Below are 17672 nucleotides of genomic sequence, written 5' to 3'. Positions count from 1 at the left end.
ACACAGAATGATGTCAATATATATAGGATAAATATAGGAATATATATATTATTTAATGTTGACTAAATTCATTTCTAAAATTAAATAATACTATATAAAAATATATACCTTCTAAAAAATTTTTAAACCATTGACAAATTAAAAAAAACGTAGTAACCTTCAAAATTTGAAATAATTATATATACCATAGACATGTATTATGGTAAATAAATTTTAGAAAATTATTTTGTACAAATTTTCTGTTGTTCAATATTCAATATTACAATAAAAAAAAAAACAATGCCAAAAAAATACCGCTATGATAGGAGTAACAGGGATAAGAAGAAAAAAGGTGTAAGTCACTGCTTCATTATTTATATTAATTAATTATAATTTAATTTAATTAGTTTACTGTTAAGATATATTACTTTAGTATTATTCGTATGAAATATTTTATTTTAATCAATATTTTAAATTTTGTATAATTAGATTAATAAAACTATAACTTAATCCTATTAGGATTTTAATGATTAACTGGGCATCTACGTTGGCAAGACTTTGGCAAGATTTCTATTCTATCAATGCAAATATTTACTATTATCGAATTTTGAGTACAAACGAAACTTTGTTGAAGTAGTAAAAAAAGAGCGAATGCGTGAAAATCTTGCCAAAAGTCAAACCATTGTAGTTGCAGAAAGAAATATTTTTCATTCTAAAATAAATATGGTTCTCATAAAAAATTTTTAAACGTTCGAAATAATGACGTTTTTAAGATATAGATATATTAGATTTAATTTCATCGTACTGAATATATACGTTTATTGATATATTTGTATGTGATTTTCTGCATATATCGTTCCTATATATTACACTTCTGTCATTTCTCTTTCAATTGTCTTTCTTTAAGTTAAAGCCAGATACTTTTATATAGTAAATAAGAAATAATTTTGGTGCATTTATGTAATTATTGCAGCTTTAAAAAATAAAACATTGTCAAGTAAATATAAAACTCAGGCAAAAAGTTAAATTAAAAGTAACATTTTTGGCTTAATATTTCAAACTAAGAATTAAAAACCTCGCAAATAGATGGCGCTTCACAAAATAATTTTAGCATCACAACTAACTTTATAAGCTTACGTGTAAATCGATGACGACGAAATGTCACTTTCAGTATTTTCGTGTATTTTCATTGACTAGGCCATCGCGATTTAGTTCGTACAGATCAGTTGTGAGGTTGTTCCACATAGGTCCAAAATATTTTGAAAATATAAGAAAATGGTGAATGAGTTTAATATTAAATTTAATTAATTTAAATATAAAATGTATTTTTAAAACTTTTAACAGCCTGCTCCAGCAAGTTCTACAACTGTAGGCGCCGGTTCACGTTCGCCAACAAAGTTATCTGCCCCACGCGCCTCCGGTGCTGGTGGCAGCAATCTTAAGCAACGTAAGACAACAAGTAGCAACACTGCAGCAAGAAGCCGTACAACGGGTGGTGCTGGCACTGGTGGTATGTGGAGATTTTACACAGACGATTCACCTGGTATTAAAGTGTAAGTTTAATCGAAGAAAAAAAAAATTTTGTATTTAAATTATAATCAATACAACTTTTTTATAGTGGTCCTGTACCCGTCTTGGTGATGTCTTTGCTCTTCATTGCTTCCGTTTTTATGCTACACATTTGGGGAAAATACAATCGATCCTAAGCAATATACTTTCTACTAGTTACTGACAGTGTATGTGTAAAATGTCGACGTCATCAACTTTCATTCAATGTTTTTGCATTAACAGCATTTACAAAGAAAGTTTTTACAATTTAGTTAAGTTATTGTAATAACATTTAAAAGAATTTTTTTTTTTTCAATAAACTGCTGTTAATACCAGCAGGTGAATTCATTCCACAATTCTATGTGGTTAACACACAAAAGATCTTGTAATTTAAATCTACAATTAATAAATATTTTTTGTATAAAACAAACAAAATCAGTTAAATATTTGTTTCCTGTATATATTTACAACTTTGAGAAAAAACAAATTTTTTATAAAATATAATTTAAAGTCTAGATAAAACAAGCATTTATATTTATGAATAACTTAATAATCTCAATTCTTTCAGTAGATTTTTAATATTAAAAATTAAATTGAAGTTATGTATGCGATAATCATTGGCATTCGGATATTGAGACAATATTAACTGATGTAAGTCTATAAAATGCTGAAGTGATATAAAAAAATTAATATTAATATTATGCATATTATTAATTAACAATTATATAATTCTGCTTACTTCAACATTTTTCCAAGTTAAGTCATACTGTAAGATTATTTCGTTAAGATTATCCGAGCACACTTCCTGTACTTCCACGAATGAGGCGTCAGTAGGAGTGATATGTGCACGATTAACGTTTTCCTTGCGATCTTCACAGTGAAGAAAGTTTAATAGTAAATCACGACGTTTCGCCAAACGATTCCAACTTGAATGCCAAAACAATATTTTTGCTGCATGTATTGCTATGGCATTATAAATGTGTAGCTCACAGGCCAAATGTTTCTCAGAAAAGTACCCACCTATCATCGTATAAAAAGTTTTTAATAATTTATACTATATTATTATAATTATTTATAGTAATATTTAAATTTGCGCTTTACCCTTTACATAGAATGAAGCATCTTGATCCGGAAATATATTTAAGTTCACTTCACGAAATCGCTAAAGTTAAACAAAAAAAAATAATTGTGCCTTTAGATCTTTTATTTACTTTTAATTCAAATGCATTACCCTTTTTAGTTCCCTAAATTCGGTAATAGGTTCCTCTATATTTATATATATAGGCCTCGTAACTTGAAATTTCTTTTCACGGTTTGTAGCATAACCTGTATAGCCCTTATCGGTTATAGTAAAAACACATTTTGCATGTATCGTTTCTAAGGTAAATGTTACTTCATTTTCCCTGAAAGCAGATGGTTTAAATAAATTTTTATTTTATTTAAGGTTTTTTAAAAAAAGAGCAAACAATTTAATATTATTATTATTATTGTTAGGGGATGTGGCACTGGGACCGTCGGGTCTATTGTGCCCCTTCTGGGCTTAGAGTAGGTCTCTAAGCCCTCTTGAGTCAATAAAAAGTAGTATAGAACCTACTTTACAGATTTATATTGCCTCTTCAGTAAGGATCAATTTCATGGGTCTGTTCCACGAGCTACTCGTAGTAATTGTGAGTAACACTGTGTATACAGAAGTGCGTTCCACCAGCTAATATGTAGCTATAAAATTTTTGGATTCCTTCGGAATAAATTAAGAATGAAAATGAGTTCGTCATTCCGTACTTAAGGTAAAGTTACGTGCTAAACAGCTATTTATCTATGTAAACATGTGTATTTCTAATGTCAGTCTCAATTGCAACAATACCCCAAATTGCAACAATACCCCAATACCCTAAATTATATATATCTGTGTTTATGACAAAATTGTGTACTCACTTCTCGGGATTTCCTTCAATACTCCAATATTGAAACGGAAAATGCTCATAACGTGGTACAGCGAATCCAATAACTCCTATTTTAAAACATAATATACATATATAATATTATATGAAAAAATATGAACGAATTTGAATAATAAAATTATTATTATAAAAAAAATTACGATAATAATACAAAACTGCAATTTTTAAGAACATCGTTCTTAGAAGTAAAATAGGACAAACGTACATACAACTATAATATATATAAATATACATACATATATAAATATAAATAAATATACTTATATACATATGTATTTTTAACTCGAATTCTTAATAAAATAAAATTATAATCTTTATAGCTAAATTATATATCACTGTCACAATAATCCTCAAAGTATGCAGTGACGTGTTGACATAGTTCCCAACCCTTTTAAAAACAATATATCATTGTATGTAAAATATGATATGTGGTTTAGACCTTTATTTATTTTATTAGTTAGTTGTTTAGTGAGATTATAAATATAATATGACAAAAATGTTCTATGATATTCCCGATTCAAGTAGCAAGTTCGGAGATCGCATATCATAATAACAGGTCAAAATGTGAACAACAAAATACATTTCCAGTATATATATTCGGTAAACACTCGATTACTGAGATCGTGAATATCCCTTATATATTATAAAATAAAAGAACATTTATTTCAATTAATTACAGTAATAATCTCAGAATATGCCCAGCCCACTATTAAGTCACCAGCCCACGATCTTACTAAAGTCCATTTATATTATATAGAGTAACCAACAATTATATCTCAGTAGCCTTGTTATTGAATTGTTTTTGATATACTACTTTTTTGGCATTTCGAGACTCCGACATTGAAGATGAAGATATCGCTGATTTTTTTTATCATAACAAAGACTGTGCACTGAGCTAAATTCAGTAAAAATATTCAGTCCCGTAAATATTGTTTATAAACATATATATAGGATAAATACTCAGCGTGTTTGTGAACTATTCTTACCAAGACGGTTGGTTGTTATAGAAATTTTTTTTTCTTCCTTATTGTAATTCACATCTGAAATATACTTGGTTGTCCAATGACTATATAAAAATGGAAATCGTTTAATATTTTCTTCGAATTCAGCTGTTTCTACAATATTGAATTCTTCTTCTTCCTCCTCCTCTTCCTCCTCATCGTCTTCATATTCTTCACCAAACTCTTCCTCATTATTGCCGATCATCAGATTTTGTGCATTCTGTTCAGAATGCACAGGTGGAACGTCTTCTTGCATTGACTTCATTGATGTGGTTTCTGGTAAGTTGATCTTTGATTTTTCATATGGTATTTTTTTTTTTTTAAATTTAACCTTAGATTTAAAATTTACTGATGCGACTCTCAAATACTTTTTCCGGCAGTACTCTTTAATTGCTTTAAATATTGCCATTAATTCAAAAAGTGTCTCTGGCTCCTTATTCGGTATTATTTCTTTTATCTCATCAAATGCATTTGTATTTTCTATTTTGGCAAATATCGGAAATAAACGTTCCGGATTTCTTTGCCTGTGCTCGCTAAATATGTGCGCTATCTGCTTTTTAGCCTGAGCATGATAAGAGATTCTACGATATACCAACAATTTCTGCTGTTTCATTATTTCTATATTTTTTTTCTCATTCTCCTCATCATATTTTTCTAATGGAAATTTATATGATGCTAAAATTAAAGGCATAAGATGGCGCTTAATATTTCGTAATTCGCTTTTAGTTAATTGCTTATCTAGTGGGATATCATCTAGAATGATCTTTTTTTCAGAGTCTGACATTTGATGTTCAATAGGTTTTCTTCTAAAAATTGGCACCGAACGATGCACTCTCTCTGCGTCCATTTGTCGATATGGCAAAAGTCTTGGATAGTTTATTGGCATTGTTTTCGGAGGTGGTGGAACTGATGCAATCAATTCAGTTACTTCAGGTTTACTTACTCGTACCAATGCTAAAGATTTTGATGTTGCACTTTTTCGAGTACTTTTTGAGGAAAATCTGCTCCTCCGACGACGCGATCGAACTCTAACATTTTCTCGTTGAATAATACTGTCAATATAATCCGTTAGGTCGGCTTCAAAATGACAAGCAATGGGATCACTCCACCGGCACAAATACTCTGGCAAATCAAGGTGTATGATAAACAATCCAGTTGTTGCAGCAGATTCGGTTGCATTGAATTTTTGCAATGATGTTACAGAATCCCGTGCAGACGCGGTACTTAATCTACCAAATTTCGACATTCTATAAGAGAAATCTGACGGTATGTCTTCAATTGCTCTTTTTATAAGAACGTCCTTTTTTACTTGTAAATCTCCATTGTTCTCATGACTGGTGACATTGAATGAATTCAAATCATGATGTTGTGGCTTAGTTACAAATTCAAAGTTGTAAATACCACCTACAATCAAGTGCTTCTTCAAATTGATCTATTTTAAAATTATATTGAAGTGAAAATTTAGTTAATAAATATAACATAAAAATAAATATTAATTATTTAATTATGGAGTGTAACTTATCTATAGATTAAGTATGAAATGGCAGCGAGAGTTCTATTTACAGATGGAGAACATAACATAAAGTACTAATGTAATATTAGTAATCATTAATTTTTATTTTAAACAACATACATATGTATGTATATCGAATGAAAGGACACTTTATTTGTCAAGTCATATAAAACAGCTGTTAATTTCGCGGTAATCTTGTTGATCTGGTAAAATATCTAGAGTGTTATAAATTAATCTTGAGGGTTATACATTTTGCTCGAGATTTAACAACCGAAAATGAATATTGCACTAAAAGTGAATCTCAAGTAAAAAAGTTACTCCAGATTTATCAATAGAAAACGGCATTGCTTAAAGCTGTATCTATTAGCACTTACACCGCATCATATCTTTATAATATACCGAAAATCTTTCATAAACAAATTACGAGAAATTGTTGAACGAAAGCAAAGCTTTGTAATGTATAACTCCATTTGTTTTTTTTTTTTATTTTGAAAACTATTGGAAATACTTATTAGTACACCCCATAAACATTTTTCAAATAATTGAATATAACATAATCCTATATATTACATATATTTACTTCGGAATCCCTTAATTTCATCGAATATGGACTAAACGCGGTATTAATGAAATCTATATATTGTTGATCCTCCAGGGAAGGAAATTCATCTGATACATCTGGTGCATGGCCAGGTAATATCATTTGCGGCTCTTTTGGTACTTTTGTTAATTTAGGCTTACCTTTCTTCTTTTTCTTGCCTTTATCATCTTTGTTTTTAGCTTTTTCCGCTAGTTCTGCTTCTAGCAAACTATAAAATGTCACGATAGTTTATTTTTAGATAGAATAAGATATTTAAAATTTTATAAAATATATACATAAAAGAATCTTAAAGTAAGAACCAACTATAACTGAATAAATAAATAATTTTTAGGACTTCAAAATGAAAAATATTTTAATTTTATCTATATAACTAATATATGTAATCATATGTAGCACCTCAAGTGCAACACATATCATACGACTACCTCATAAGTGCAACTCAAGTACAATATATTCTGACAGAATAAGCTGTAAGCTGGCAGTCTTCAATGAGAATGCTTTGTTGAACGAGTTCTACTGAATAAAGATATACTTATCATCATCTTCGACAATTTCAAGAATAATAAAGTTTAGTTTAAAGAGAAACTCAAACCAAAGTTGTTTAATTTATCTATATTAGTTCTATATATAGATAGATAATACTTACGCAAGTTTTTCTTCATATTCTGCACGCTTAGCATTGATTTTATTACGAATTTCATCTTGAAGGTCTTTCTCCATGTGCCTTTCATTTATTAGAACATCGCCCAAAGCTTTAATAAATTATTTCAAAGTAAAAACAATGAAGATTATAATGTCACAAAATAATGAGCTTAAATATAGGATTTAATAACAACCTAAATAATTAACATTGTAGGTAGAAATAACTGCTAAGAAACCTGGATATATCCAAATCTACTCATAGTTATTCATATTTGTATGTTCTTGTTTGGTCATAGCAACCCGTTACCGGGTTTCGGCCTGACGCAGCATGTCTCTCTTTACCTTTCGACGTTCTCATCCTGTCATATGCAGATAACATTTGTAATAACAATTGTAAATCATGACCAGATAAGAGAGACAACGTTTTACTCTTCTTTATCTTACAGTTGGGAAAGTGATATTTAACAGCAATTTATATAGTTAAGAAGATAGAGATTGATCTGAAAAACATATCTATTTAGACTTAAAACCGTTTCAGCATTTTCAGATTATTTCAGGATTTGTGGCCAATGTTTTTGCAACTAATTATGTGTGATGTTTCTAATCATTGATGCTACCCAATAAATGGATGTACCACCTTTGGACAAGTGTTTTGTCATATCGTATTTCCTCTGCAACTAAAACTACTTATATTAATGAAATAAGATTTTTTCGTTTCCATTGGCATAAGCTGATTTATGCATGTGAAATAGCTTTGTTGTTTACATTTTATATATAAAGTATATCACAAATATTTCAAATTTTGATCATTTCCATCGTGGAAAATTTTTCGCCTTAAATCAGTTAATTTATTTATAATAAGCTCATTCATATGAAAACTCTTTATATAGTAAATTATCCTCATTAGCGGCCTTATGAATAAAACTGGATAAATGAGACGACCAGTGGAAACATGATATTACGATTAAGAATCACATGATCACATATTCAGTTGAGTGTTACTTTTTTTTAAAATCCTGCACTATATTCACATAAGTTGAAATTTAAACTGATAACGTAGGCTATAAACTTGATCTAGGCAGATTAAATTATATCGTCCTAATATTTAAATACATAACAATCATAGTTATGCTTGTCTACTTGAAATATGACACATATGGTAGCGTCTAAATGCAAGTCCCACTAATATCTGGTCTAAAAGCAAATACAGGCTTTTATATTTAAATATGAAATTACTTACATGGCACTTCACTATAATTGTCGGATAAAAATGCATCGAAACTTTTAGCATACTCACTAAAATGGTCGTAAGTGGTATGTATGGCTCGTATTGTTAAGTTATCTTCAAGCATGGAGAATGGTATTTCCAGGGAACATTTCACCTGGTGAAGATCTGCTACCAGAAACCTTTGACTATAAAATTCAGCATACTTTAGACTCAATTCATTAATAGCTCGTATATTGTACTTAGACTTACGGTACTGATAATTTAAAATCAAATGGTACACTTTTAATAGTCCATAAATGAAAAGAGAAATAATTGCCTTCGTAGCAATATTCAGCCGTAGTAGCGTCTACATAACTAGATATATAAATGTAGATAAAAAATATATGATATTATCTTATATAGATATTTTACATATTGTATTTACTTCATATATGCTTCCTCAGCGCATAGTAATCGATAAGTTAGTCGATTAAAGAACTCATTTATTTCTTTATGTATATATGGTTGACGCTATAATAGATTATATTTTAGAAAAGTTTTTATCAAAAACTCATCGCATATACCTCTATTATCTCTTCCAATATACGGTATGGGATCTTATCTAAAACTTCTTCATCTTCAAAAAAATAATAAATATTATCCAACACCTACAATTGCATTCGAATATGTACATTAATAAGAAAAATTAATGTGTTAAATGGGCTATTTTATTAGACATGTTCGTATACCTGTAGTGCCTTTTTAATATTTGTTTCATATTTTGTACCAAAATTTGGTTTTTTTTCCTTTTCTAATGCTCTTTTGGTATTATCTTTTATATCTGAGTTCTGTGTTAAAAAACTGCGCTCGTCAATATCTAACATCCAGTTAATGGTGTGATCAACGTCTTTCTTTTCATAATACCGAAGTTTTTCAAAAAATTTTCCTATATTCCATGGTTCTTTTGGTAGCGGTAGACCATCGCAGCGTAAATAAGTTTCCCACTAATTTAGATATTATATTATTTAATAATTTTATTTAATAACCATAATCTTACATCTTTATCCTCTCGTGTCTTTGCATATTGTCTTTGTAAAGCAAGAGCTGCCTCTAAAAATTATAAATATAATGATTATTAATGATTAGTGATAATTACTGTTGCTAACTGCACACAATGCAAAACCAAAGGCAAAAAACTTTATTAGATCCTAATAACAGTAGAAACTAATAAATCAAACAATAGCCGTATTTTTTTTTCAGAAAAGCAAAAAAATACTCGTAACTTACGAAAGAAAACATGTGAAGCAACAACAATACTCTTCAAATCTTCAGAGTTAGGTTTTACTCGAAAAACTTTTAAGTCTTAAGTTTCAGTGCAGCCAAATTCAAAAATCAATCTATTGTGAATGTTCACCAGAAATATGTTGTAAAATTCCAGTTATTCGTTAAAATCATTAGGATTTCATTTACTAACAAATTCAAATACATAAATAAATAAATTTATTTGAATATATAAGACAAAAATGCTAACCATTTTGTCGTTCTAATATTCATTTCGTTTTCTTTTATTTAAATTAATTGATTTTTACTGTTTACAATCTTTATATTTCATAATATACACAACACAAAAAAAAACATATTTCAAAGTAATGATTCAACGTATTTTAAAAGTGATGCCAATTTGTTTCAATCAGACTTAATGTCGTTTTTTTACAACTCTGAAAGAAAAAATTACGGCTAATAATACTTTTCTTTTATTTTTCAATTATTCAACTACTTGAACATCTGATGAAAAAATACAAATAAGTCTGTTCACGTACTTTTCAAGTAAAAGTCAAGTGAGGATAAAAATGAGAAAAATTGAAAGTAGAGGAACGCTTTTAAGTAAAAATCTAGTAAATTATATACATATATTTATTTCTACCGATCGTTTTGTTAAATGAAGGAAAAATGATTTTTAAATTTCACATGTATTTTATTTATTTTATATCACAATAGGTGTATATTATGTATTAAAAAATTAAACCACACAGTAACTAGTTAAAAAGCTTACGGAGCATATGTAGGATAAGACTACAATTTGGGATGGTAATAGAGTTGGTTCAAAGTTGGTTCTATCTACTTCTACTTAACGAAATGATTATATGATGGTTAAGATTGTTGATATTTATATATTTTACTGAATATACTATTTATTTATACTATTTATACTATATACCATAACTCTCGTCATTGTTTACACAAACCCTTTTTTTATTTTGGTGGGTCATTATAATATTTAATCAACATTTCATTTATTGTGATTATCTGCTCATTATTTTATTCTAAATAATTTGCTCTTTCCGATTGATTTGTATTAGAAATTCGCGCTATAATATAATCGGAAACTTTTTACTTGAGTTTTACTAAAAAGTACATACAGGAACAAACTGTATAATTAATGATAAAAATTGTTAGAATCATGTAAAAAAAACTTTATGACTTTCTCAGCATTACGTTCCTAGATTAGGTTCTATACATAAGAAAGAACAAATCATGCAACAAATAATGCAACAAAAAATGCCTCTCTTATATAAACACAACAAGTAAAATTGTTAATAAAAACTTTCATAGCAAAAGTAACAAAACTCCAGAAATATATGGAAACAGAAGAAGTCAAGTACGGCTTTGGATCAGTTGGTTAAGGTGCGCTGATTCTGAGCTTCACATTTGGCAGGACCCGAGTTCGATTCCTGGTACTTACAGTCTCAAAAATAATTATTTGAATAATTAAATACAAGAATTAAATGATGGATATTTGGCAATAATCGAAACAACTGTTTGGCCAGTCAAAAATTCAATTAATTAAAATAATATAAAAAATAAATTTTTTGTTGTTGTAGTTCACTACTGTTCGAAAAAACTTCTTCATAAAAATTTTTTGAATTTTTTTTTTAGATACATGTAATCAATGTAAATTTTTAAATTTAATTTTATAAATTATTACGTACCGTCGATTATATCAGTACAAACTTTTAAACTAGAAACCCGCATTTGAAAATTCAACTCGTTATTTTCTATCTGCTCTGGAGTTAATATTTTATAAATTTTCTCAGTAGGCCCTTTTTCACGTTTTCCTTTTTTAGATTTTTTAGACTTTTTAGATTTTCCACTTTTTCCAGTTTTTCCAGATGACCCAGTGTCTTCAGATGATTTTTCAGATTTTCCAGATTTTCCAGATTTTCCAGATTTCCCAGATTTCCCAGATTTTGCAGATTTAGCCATATTTAATTTTTAATTAATGTTCTTTTTATATAAATCAATTTCAAGTTTATAAAACACAATTTTAAATAATTTTAAAAATAATTTTTTAATAAAGAAATATTTTTGTACTTAAATTACTTGTGTGCATATGTCAAAAATGTAAAAACTCGTTATGTAAATCCTAACACCAATTTCACCACTTGTCACAAATTTTGAAATTCACCTACTAAACAAATGCTACCAATCTAGTGCATAATGGTAGTGTCAAATTGTCATATATGGAATCTTTCATTTGGTTTATTGACTTGAGCCGGTTTAGTTACGGCAACGTGAAGTGAGAAAATATAAAATAATATTTGATAGAAACAAAAAATGTTAGCAAAATTAATTAAATTAGTATATAAAACAATATCGTATGGGGTCAAATAATGTAAAACATTATGGATGCAACTGCAAATGTTTGATTAGAATTGGTGAGTTGAATAATTTTCTGATATGGAGGAAGCCAATAGGTTAACTTTGATGAGTGTTCACTGCTGAATATGGCAAATATGTTTAGATTTTTTTTTACTCATATTTGCCTTATTTTTTGATGATAGATAAGAACGGCCAACTGAGTGTGTGATCAAATAAGTTAATTAATCTGTTAATTTAATTAATTAACTAAAATCTTTTTTTTTTTACTTTTAGTGTTCACCATGTGGTAAATTGGCACGATATACTTTATTGAAGTGTGAGGCTTCTATATGGTCAGCTATGTGATTAGGTGGGTATAAATTATTTATATGTAATTACTTATAATTATTTAATGATGATAAGTTAATACTGAAGTTTTATTTTGCTGATTTTAACTTAAATTAAACCAAAAGGATTCTGACAAATTTCTTTTAATATATAATTTGATTTTGTTAAACAAGAACTTAACTATTGTCTCTTTTAATTATTTTAGATGAAGAAGAAGATTTCTCTCAATCCATTGTCATATCGCTTTGATATAGCCAAATACATGATAAGGTAATTAATTAACTTAAAATATTTGTTTCTAAATTCAAATTTGTATGATGATTTTATGTTCTGAAATTAAATTCTTGCTGATTTCTAACTAAAATTAAACCAAAAGGATTCTGAAATAATGTCCACACAAAGATATTGTTTTATTTTTTTAAGAGGAAACTAATTAGTATATATAATTTTAGGTAATATGTAATTGATGTATATATTTGAAATGCTTAAGTGAAATGAGGGCAAGGTGGGTGAATGAAAACGTCCAGATCAACGTTCCATTGCGCTACGACCAACTCTACTTATTCATTTCACGTTGAAGTGGTTTAAAAAGAGATCGAGAAACAAGAACGTTTGGGTCAGTGTTTCATTGTTATTAGCTAATATCAGCGACATGGTTTTAATGTAAACACTAAAATTACAAGCACTGTCTAAATTGGTGGGAAGCGGATTTATAACTGATTTTAAGGTAAAATAAATATTACACGCAGTGACTCTAAATACTAATATAAAATACTTATCTTATATAAAATTTAAAAAGTTTTAATTTACGATATATATGATTTGTATATATCCTTGTAGTATATCCTATGTAGTATTTAGAATCACTGATTATAATGATGTTACTTTAATTGTATAGTTCATTTGAACAAAACATGTAAACAATATTTCATCTGATATTTCTGTAACTTAAATATATTGTGTCTACTAAATTCGTTATTTTAATGAAGACCTATTTTTTTAATTTATAGGTGCTTGCACTGAAGCCATTTAACTGGAATTCTGATGAAACACTAGAATGTAAGTTATATTTATAAATCTTTATTCAGAGAAACAGAAACAATCAACCATATAGAGTATTTATTGGAACTTTAATTATCATTCGTTCTATTTTAAAGATTCGAGTATTTTAATATTTGAGTACGTCGAGTTATTTTATTGAAACATTTTCTATTATAGATATTTAAATAAAGAAATGGAATGAAAATAAAATGTTCGAATTCGAATATAAAAAAATAAAACAAAAAAAAAAGTTGGAATTCAAACATAAAAAAAAAATAGAATGAAAATAATATGTTCGCATTCGAATATATAAAAAATAGAATGAAAATAAAATGCTCGTATTCGAATATAAAAAAATGGAATAAAAATAAAGTGTTCGAATTCGAATATATTTGACTTGCTCGAACAATTTAAGACTAGTATTTATATATTTTGTATTAAAATGTTAGTTGTTTTTTCTCGAAGTTTCTTTGAAGAATCGAATTTATCTAAATAAATGTAGTAAAATGATGTTAGACCATATTCAGGGTCTCCCTCTTCTGAGATGAACCCAATATAAAACCATGCTGTTAAATTTTGCTGATACATTATTTTATTAAATTTATTTATTATAATAATATCGAAAATAAAATATATTCTATTTCAGTAACAATATATATGGGTCAACATTGATATTTTTGAAGTCTTCATATGCGTGGGTTGTACTCAAAAGGTAATTATTTTGATTTATAAATAAATAATATATTAGAATTGCGTATATATAGTTTTTATATGATGTTAGACCATATTCAGGGTCTCCCTCTTCTGAGACGAACCCAAAACAAAACCATGCTGTTAATTATTACTGATTTTTATATATAATATAATTACTACGAAATGTTAAGGATAAATTATAATTTAAAATTTTATTCTATATTTTACAGGTATCATCTCTTCAGTATATATTTGAAGCGTCAAATGTGAAGAACTTACACAGGAGTAGAGGCGTTATAAATCGTATTAAAGAAAGAATATTTATGTTTAAATACTAATTATCTATTATTTAAATAAATAATAGTTTTATACTGTAATAATTTACACCAATACAAATTTTTTTATTTAAAATTTCTTTAAATATTAAAAATGTTTATACAGAACTGCCATGCAACATTGCTTTGAAATATTGTTTCGCGTTTTTGATGTTAGGTAGCACTTCGTGTCTGTGGTGGTTACCTGGTTTTTATTCCGGTAAATTCAAAGCTTTGAAAGCCACTAAACCATCTTTTAGGAATGCAAAATAACCAGATTTTAGTTCTTGGACACAAAAACTTTCAAAGGAATTACACATTTCTGTGTAAACATTAGAATACGGAAAGTTTAGTATATAAACAAATATGTCTAAACCAAAATTGAAAACAAATGGGCGGAAGGGAGGATATTCTTGCTAGGTAGTAATTACTGACTAAAAGTAATAAGTTGTTGTAACCACGTTTGTTAAACGGAATTACAGGAGAGACACAGATGATATCGTCCACATAAAATACCAAAAATTGAGAAGGCTTGTGCATTATATTATTAAGAAGGTTAATGGACACAATGGACTTGATCAATTGTTTTTTAATTTCATTTTAAAAAACGATTATATCTAACTGACAAAAAAAAAACAAAGGTAACAAAAAGAGTTAAATTTAATGGGGTCAAAAATGAATGGAGTTTATAATAAGGAAAGGATATAATCAATGATTACATTGATGGGCGAAAAAATTAGAAGGAACCTGCTAATAGCAGGTACTTGGACTTCTGTTATTTTAAATGCACTCGTATAGTTGAAAATATGTATAAAATATAGTACGCACAGTGCCTGCGTAAGTGGGGTTGATGGACTTACTTCATATTTGTAATTTATTGAAACAAAGATGTTTTATATTAGTGATGGACAGAAATTTTTTGGATCAAATATTATATATTTATCAAAAAACAATATGAATTTTTTCATAACTTTTTTTAAGTGTTTTTCAAATCAATCGAGAATTCACTCTTTTCAGATGCAAAACATCATTCAAAATGTCCTGCTGGACGGGACCAATTAATATATTAAAAGTACCAGAGAGACTTCATTTCATCAATTGAGGATTTTTGGCCATCAAATATTTGATTTTGTTAACGTATTGTTTATCAGTTGATGTTGATGATCGTTCTCCCTGCCTTTGAATTATTTTTACTACTAATAGACATTTTTTCGTGACGTAGTCTGATCATCAATGGCCTTCTAAAACGTTACTATAGCAGAAATTTCATTAAGGAAACAAAATTTAATCCAATTCTTTTGATCAACAAAATCAAACGTTGTAAAAATCGCTAAATCGATCAGACTTTATTGTTTTTAGTATAAACGATCTAATTTTTCGATCTAGAGTTGTTAGTTTTTATAAATATAAAAAAAATGATAAAAAGAAAAGTATTTTAATAAATTAGAACAAATATATGTATATTAGAAAGAACATAGAAATTGAAATACATATGTAATATATTGTTAAACAGAAGGGACACGGAAAAACATATCAACTGACACGCTAAAATCAGGACACCTGATCAACAGTTACTATAAATTAATGAATTCGAGATATATGCTTTAGTATTTTTGAAACGACAACATGAATTTGTATATAATCTCATAAATATTGTTAAATTTATTGATAATAAAGAGAGGTATTTTAATTACTTTCAATATTTACGACTAGTTTTGTAACAATATTAAGTTGAAACTAAATAGTAAATTAGTATTAGCTTAGTAAATATAATAACATAAAAATATTGAGCTCATTTTAAAAATAAAACTAATTTATATATTATAAAAAATTTATGTTATATAGATACTTGGATATATTTTGTTATATTCTATGATATATAATATTCACCACATGGTGTGTAATATTTTGACAGTTGTCAACATGCCGGCTGTTTGACTATAATTTCGCTAAATGTCAATGTTTGTTTACGTTTTCATAAAACTCTGCCAAATAAAATATATTTTTGCTAGAATAATAAATTAAAAACTACAAAAAAAACTATGTCTAGTGAAAAACGCACTATATATGTAGGTGCGCTTGCAGATGAAGTGACAGAGAAACTCTTGAATGATGCTTTTATACCTTTTGGTGATATTGCTGACATACAAATGCCAGTGGATTACGAATCCCAAAAACATAGAGGTTTCGCTTTTATTGAATATGAATTAGCTGAAGATGCTGACGCAGCTATTGATAATATGGTAATATATACATATAATTAAAATTATTTACTGATGAATTTATTATATATTTTGTTTAGAATGATTCTGAATTATGTGGACGTACGATACGCGTAAGTTTAGCTAAACCTGTACGTGTTAAGGAAGGTAGTTTTAAGCCTGTATGGGCGGATGATGATTGGTTGCAAAAACATGCTGGTGCAACATTAAAAGACGATGAAGAAGAACAAGAGAACACTAAAACTGAAGAGAAAAAAACAACCGCTCCAGCTGTTATTGAGAAAGCAGAGAAACGTAATCCACAAGTTTTCTTTGATATACGTATTGGTGGCAGTGATGCTGGACGTATAGTCATGCTTCTACGTGCTGATGTGGCACCGAAAACAGCAGAAAACTTTCGTGCATTATGTACCCATGAACAAGGATTTGGCTACAAGGGTAGTACGTTTCATCGTATTATACCAGAATTTGTAAGATTTATTTAATTACTTTTTTCTATAAATTCGAAATTTAGTTTTTTAAAATATATGCAATATATTTTAGATGTGTCAAGGTGGTGATTTCACTAATAACAACGGTACAGGTGGAAAATCTATTTATGGAAAAAAATTTGCAGACGAAAATTTTACTTTGAAACATAATAATTTCGGTACACTTTCAATGGCAAATTCTGGTCCAAATACAAATGGTTCACAATTTTTCATTTGCACTACAAAGTATGTACTATAATATAATTTCAATAAATAATGAAATTTCAATATATATTAATTATTATATTTAATAGAACTGATTGGTTGGATAATAAACATGTGGTATTTGGTCATGTAATCAGTGGTGCAGATGTGGTGCGAAGGATGGAACGTTGTGGTACAAAATCTGGCACACCAAATCAAAAAGTTGTTATTTATTCATGTGGTGAACTTAAATAATTTTAAATAATATATATATATATATATATATATTCTG

General features: G+C 28.0%; 3 protein-coding genes, 1 long non-coding RNA gene and 2 other non-coding genes across 7 annotated transcripts; 5 read left to right on the top strand and 1 right to left on the bottom strand.

The window, feature by feature from the left end:
• The first annotated feature begins 230 nt into the window (after nucleotides 1-230).
• Nucleotides 231-2027, top strand: LOC119679565 (protein transport protein Sec61 subunit beta-like). 2 transcript variants are annotated; one of them, XM_038091994.1, is made up of 3 exons: nucleotides 231-333; nucleotides 1324-1532; nucleotides 1598-2027. In XM_038091994.1, exons 1-3 carry the CDS (start codon nucleotides 280-282, stop codon nucleotides 1683-1685), a joined length of 351 nt encoding a protein of 116 aa, XP_037947922.1. In that variant the 5' UTR covers nucleotides 231-279; the 3' UTR covers nucleotides 1686-2027. The 2 variants fall into 2 exon arrangements, with proteins under 2 accessions (XP_037947922.1, XP_037947923.1); XM_038091995.1 differs by lacking the exon at nucleotides 231-333 and adding an exon at nucleotides 1143-1257.
• A 17-nt stretch (nucleotides 2028-2044) lies between these two features.
• LOC119679564 lies at nucleotides 2045-11757 on the bottom strand. Its single transcript, XM_038091992.1, has 15 exons — nucleotides 11440-11757; nucleotides 9507-9559; nucleotides 9199-9453; nucleotides 9034-9117; nucleotides 8895-8980; nucleotides 8720-8824; nucleotides 8483-8655; nucleotides 7247-7352; nucleotides 6580-6808; nucleotides 4472-5918; nucleotides 3460-3535; nucleotides 2759-2930; nucleotides 2629-2689; nucleotides 2267-2547; nucleotides 2045-2194 (listed from the first exon to the last, which is right to left on the bottom strand). Exons 1-15 carry the CDS (start codon nucleotides 11711-11713, stop codon nucleotides 2063-2065), a joined length of 3534 nt encoding a protein of 1177 aa, XP_037947920.1. The 5' UTR covers nucleotides 11714-11757; the 3' UTR covers nucleotides 2045-2062.
• Nucleotides 11758-11826: 69 nt separating this feature from the next.
• Nucleotides 11827-14549, top strand: LOC119680319. The gene is made up of 7 exons (XR_005252458.1): nucleotides 11827-12165; nucleotides 12383-12458; nucleotides 12642-12706; nucleotides 12889-13163; nucleotides 13447-13495; nucleotides 14124-14189; nucleotides 14401-14549. It is a non-coding gene; the product is annotated as an uncharacterized LOC119680319 (long non-coding RNA).
• On the top strand, nucleotides 12495-12575 carry LOC119686648. The gene has a single exon (XR_005253045.1). It is a non-coding gene; the product is annotated as a small nucleolar RNA Me28S-Cm3227 (small nucleolar RNA).
• LOC119686647 lies at nucleotides 12745-12826 on the top strand. The gene has a single exon (XR_005253044.1). It is a non-coding gene; the product is annotated as a small nucleolar RNA Me28S-Cm3227 (small nucleolar RNA).
• Nucleotides 14550-16403: 1854 nt separating the features above from the next.
• On the top strand, nucleotides 16404-17656 carry LOC119679480 (peptidyl-prolyl cis-trans isomerase E). The gene is made up of 4 exons (XM_038091861.1): nucleotides 16404-16727; nucleotides 16787-17176; nucleotides 17250-17422; nucleotides 17491-17656. The coding sequence occupies exons 1-4, from the start codon at nucleotides 16527-16529 to the stop codon at nucleotides 17633-17635; spliced, it is 909 nt and encodes a 302-aa protein (XP_037947789.1). The 5' UTR covers nucleotides 16404-16526; the 3' UTR covers nucleotides 17636-17656.
• The last annotated feature ends 16 nt before the right edge of the window (nucleotides 17657-17672 follow it).

The sequence above is a fragment of the Teleopsis dalmanni genome, chromosome 2 (assembly GCF_002237135.1).
Source record: "Teleopsis dalmanni isolate 2A chromosome 2, ASM223713v2, whole genome shotgun sequence".
Taxonomy (NCBI): domain Eukaryota; kingdom Metazoa; phylum Arthropoda; class Insecta; order Diptera; family Diopsidae; genus Teleopsis; species Teleopsis dalmanni.
Note: the sequence above shows the minus strand (reverse complement) of the source record. Positions and strands in the feature narration are given on the sequence as shown.

Excerpts from the sequence above, each read along its gene's own strand:
- LOC119679565 (XM_038091994.1), top strand. The coding sequence starts at position 280 with ATGCCAAAAAAATACCGCTATGATAGGAGTAACAGGGATAAGAAGAAA. Across the intron at positions 334-1,323 it reads GGGATAAGAAGAAAAAAGGT|CCTGCTCCAGCAAGTTCTAC; the intron begins GTAAGTCACTGC and ends AACTTTTAACAG. Across the intron at positions 1,533-1,597 it reads GATTCACCTGGTATTAAAGT|TGGTCCTGTACCCGTCTTGG; the intron begins GTAAGTTTAATC and ends ACTTTTTTATAG.
- LOC119679564 (XM_038091992.1), bottom strand. The coding sequence starts at position 11,713 with ATGGCTAAATCTGCAAAATCTGGGAAATCTGGGAAATCTGGAAAATCT. Across the intron at positions 7,353-8,482 it reads CAATTATAGTGAAGTGCCAT|CTTTGGGCGATGTTCTAATA; the intron begins GTAAGTAATTTC and ends AATTTATTAAAG. Across the intron at positions 2,690-2,758 it reads AATTTAGGGAACTAAAAAGG|CGATTTCGTGAAGTGAACTT; the intron begins GTAATGCATTTG and ends GTTTAACTTTAG.
- LOC119679480 (XM_038091861.1), top strand. The coding sequence starts at position 16,527 with ATGTCTAGTGAAAAACGCACTATATATGTAGGTGCGCTTGCAGATGAA. Across the intron at positions 16,728-16,786 it reads ACGCAGCTATTGATAATATG|AATGATTCTGAATTATGTGG; the intron begins GTAATATATACA and ends TATTTTGTTTAG. Across the intron at positions 17,423-17,490 it reads TTTTTCATTTGCACTACAAA|AACTGATTGGTTGGATAATA; the intron begins GTATGTACTATA and ends TATATTTAATAG.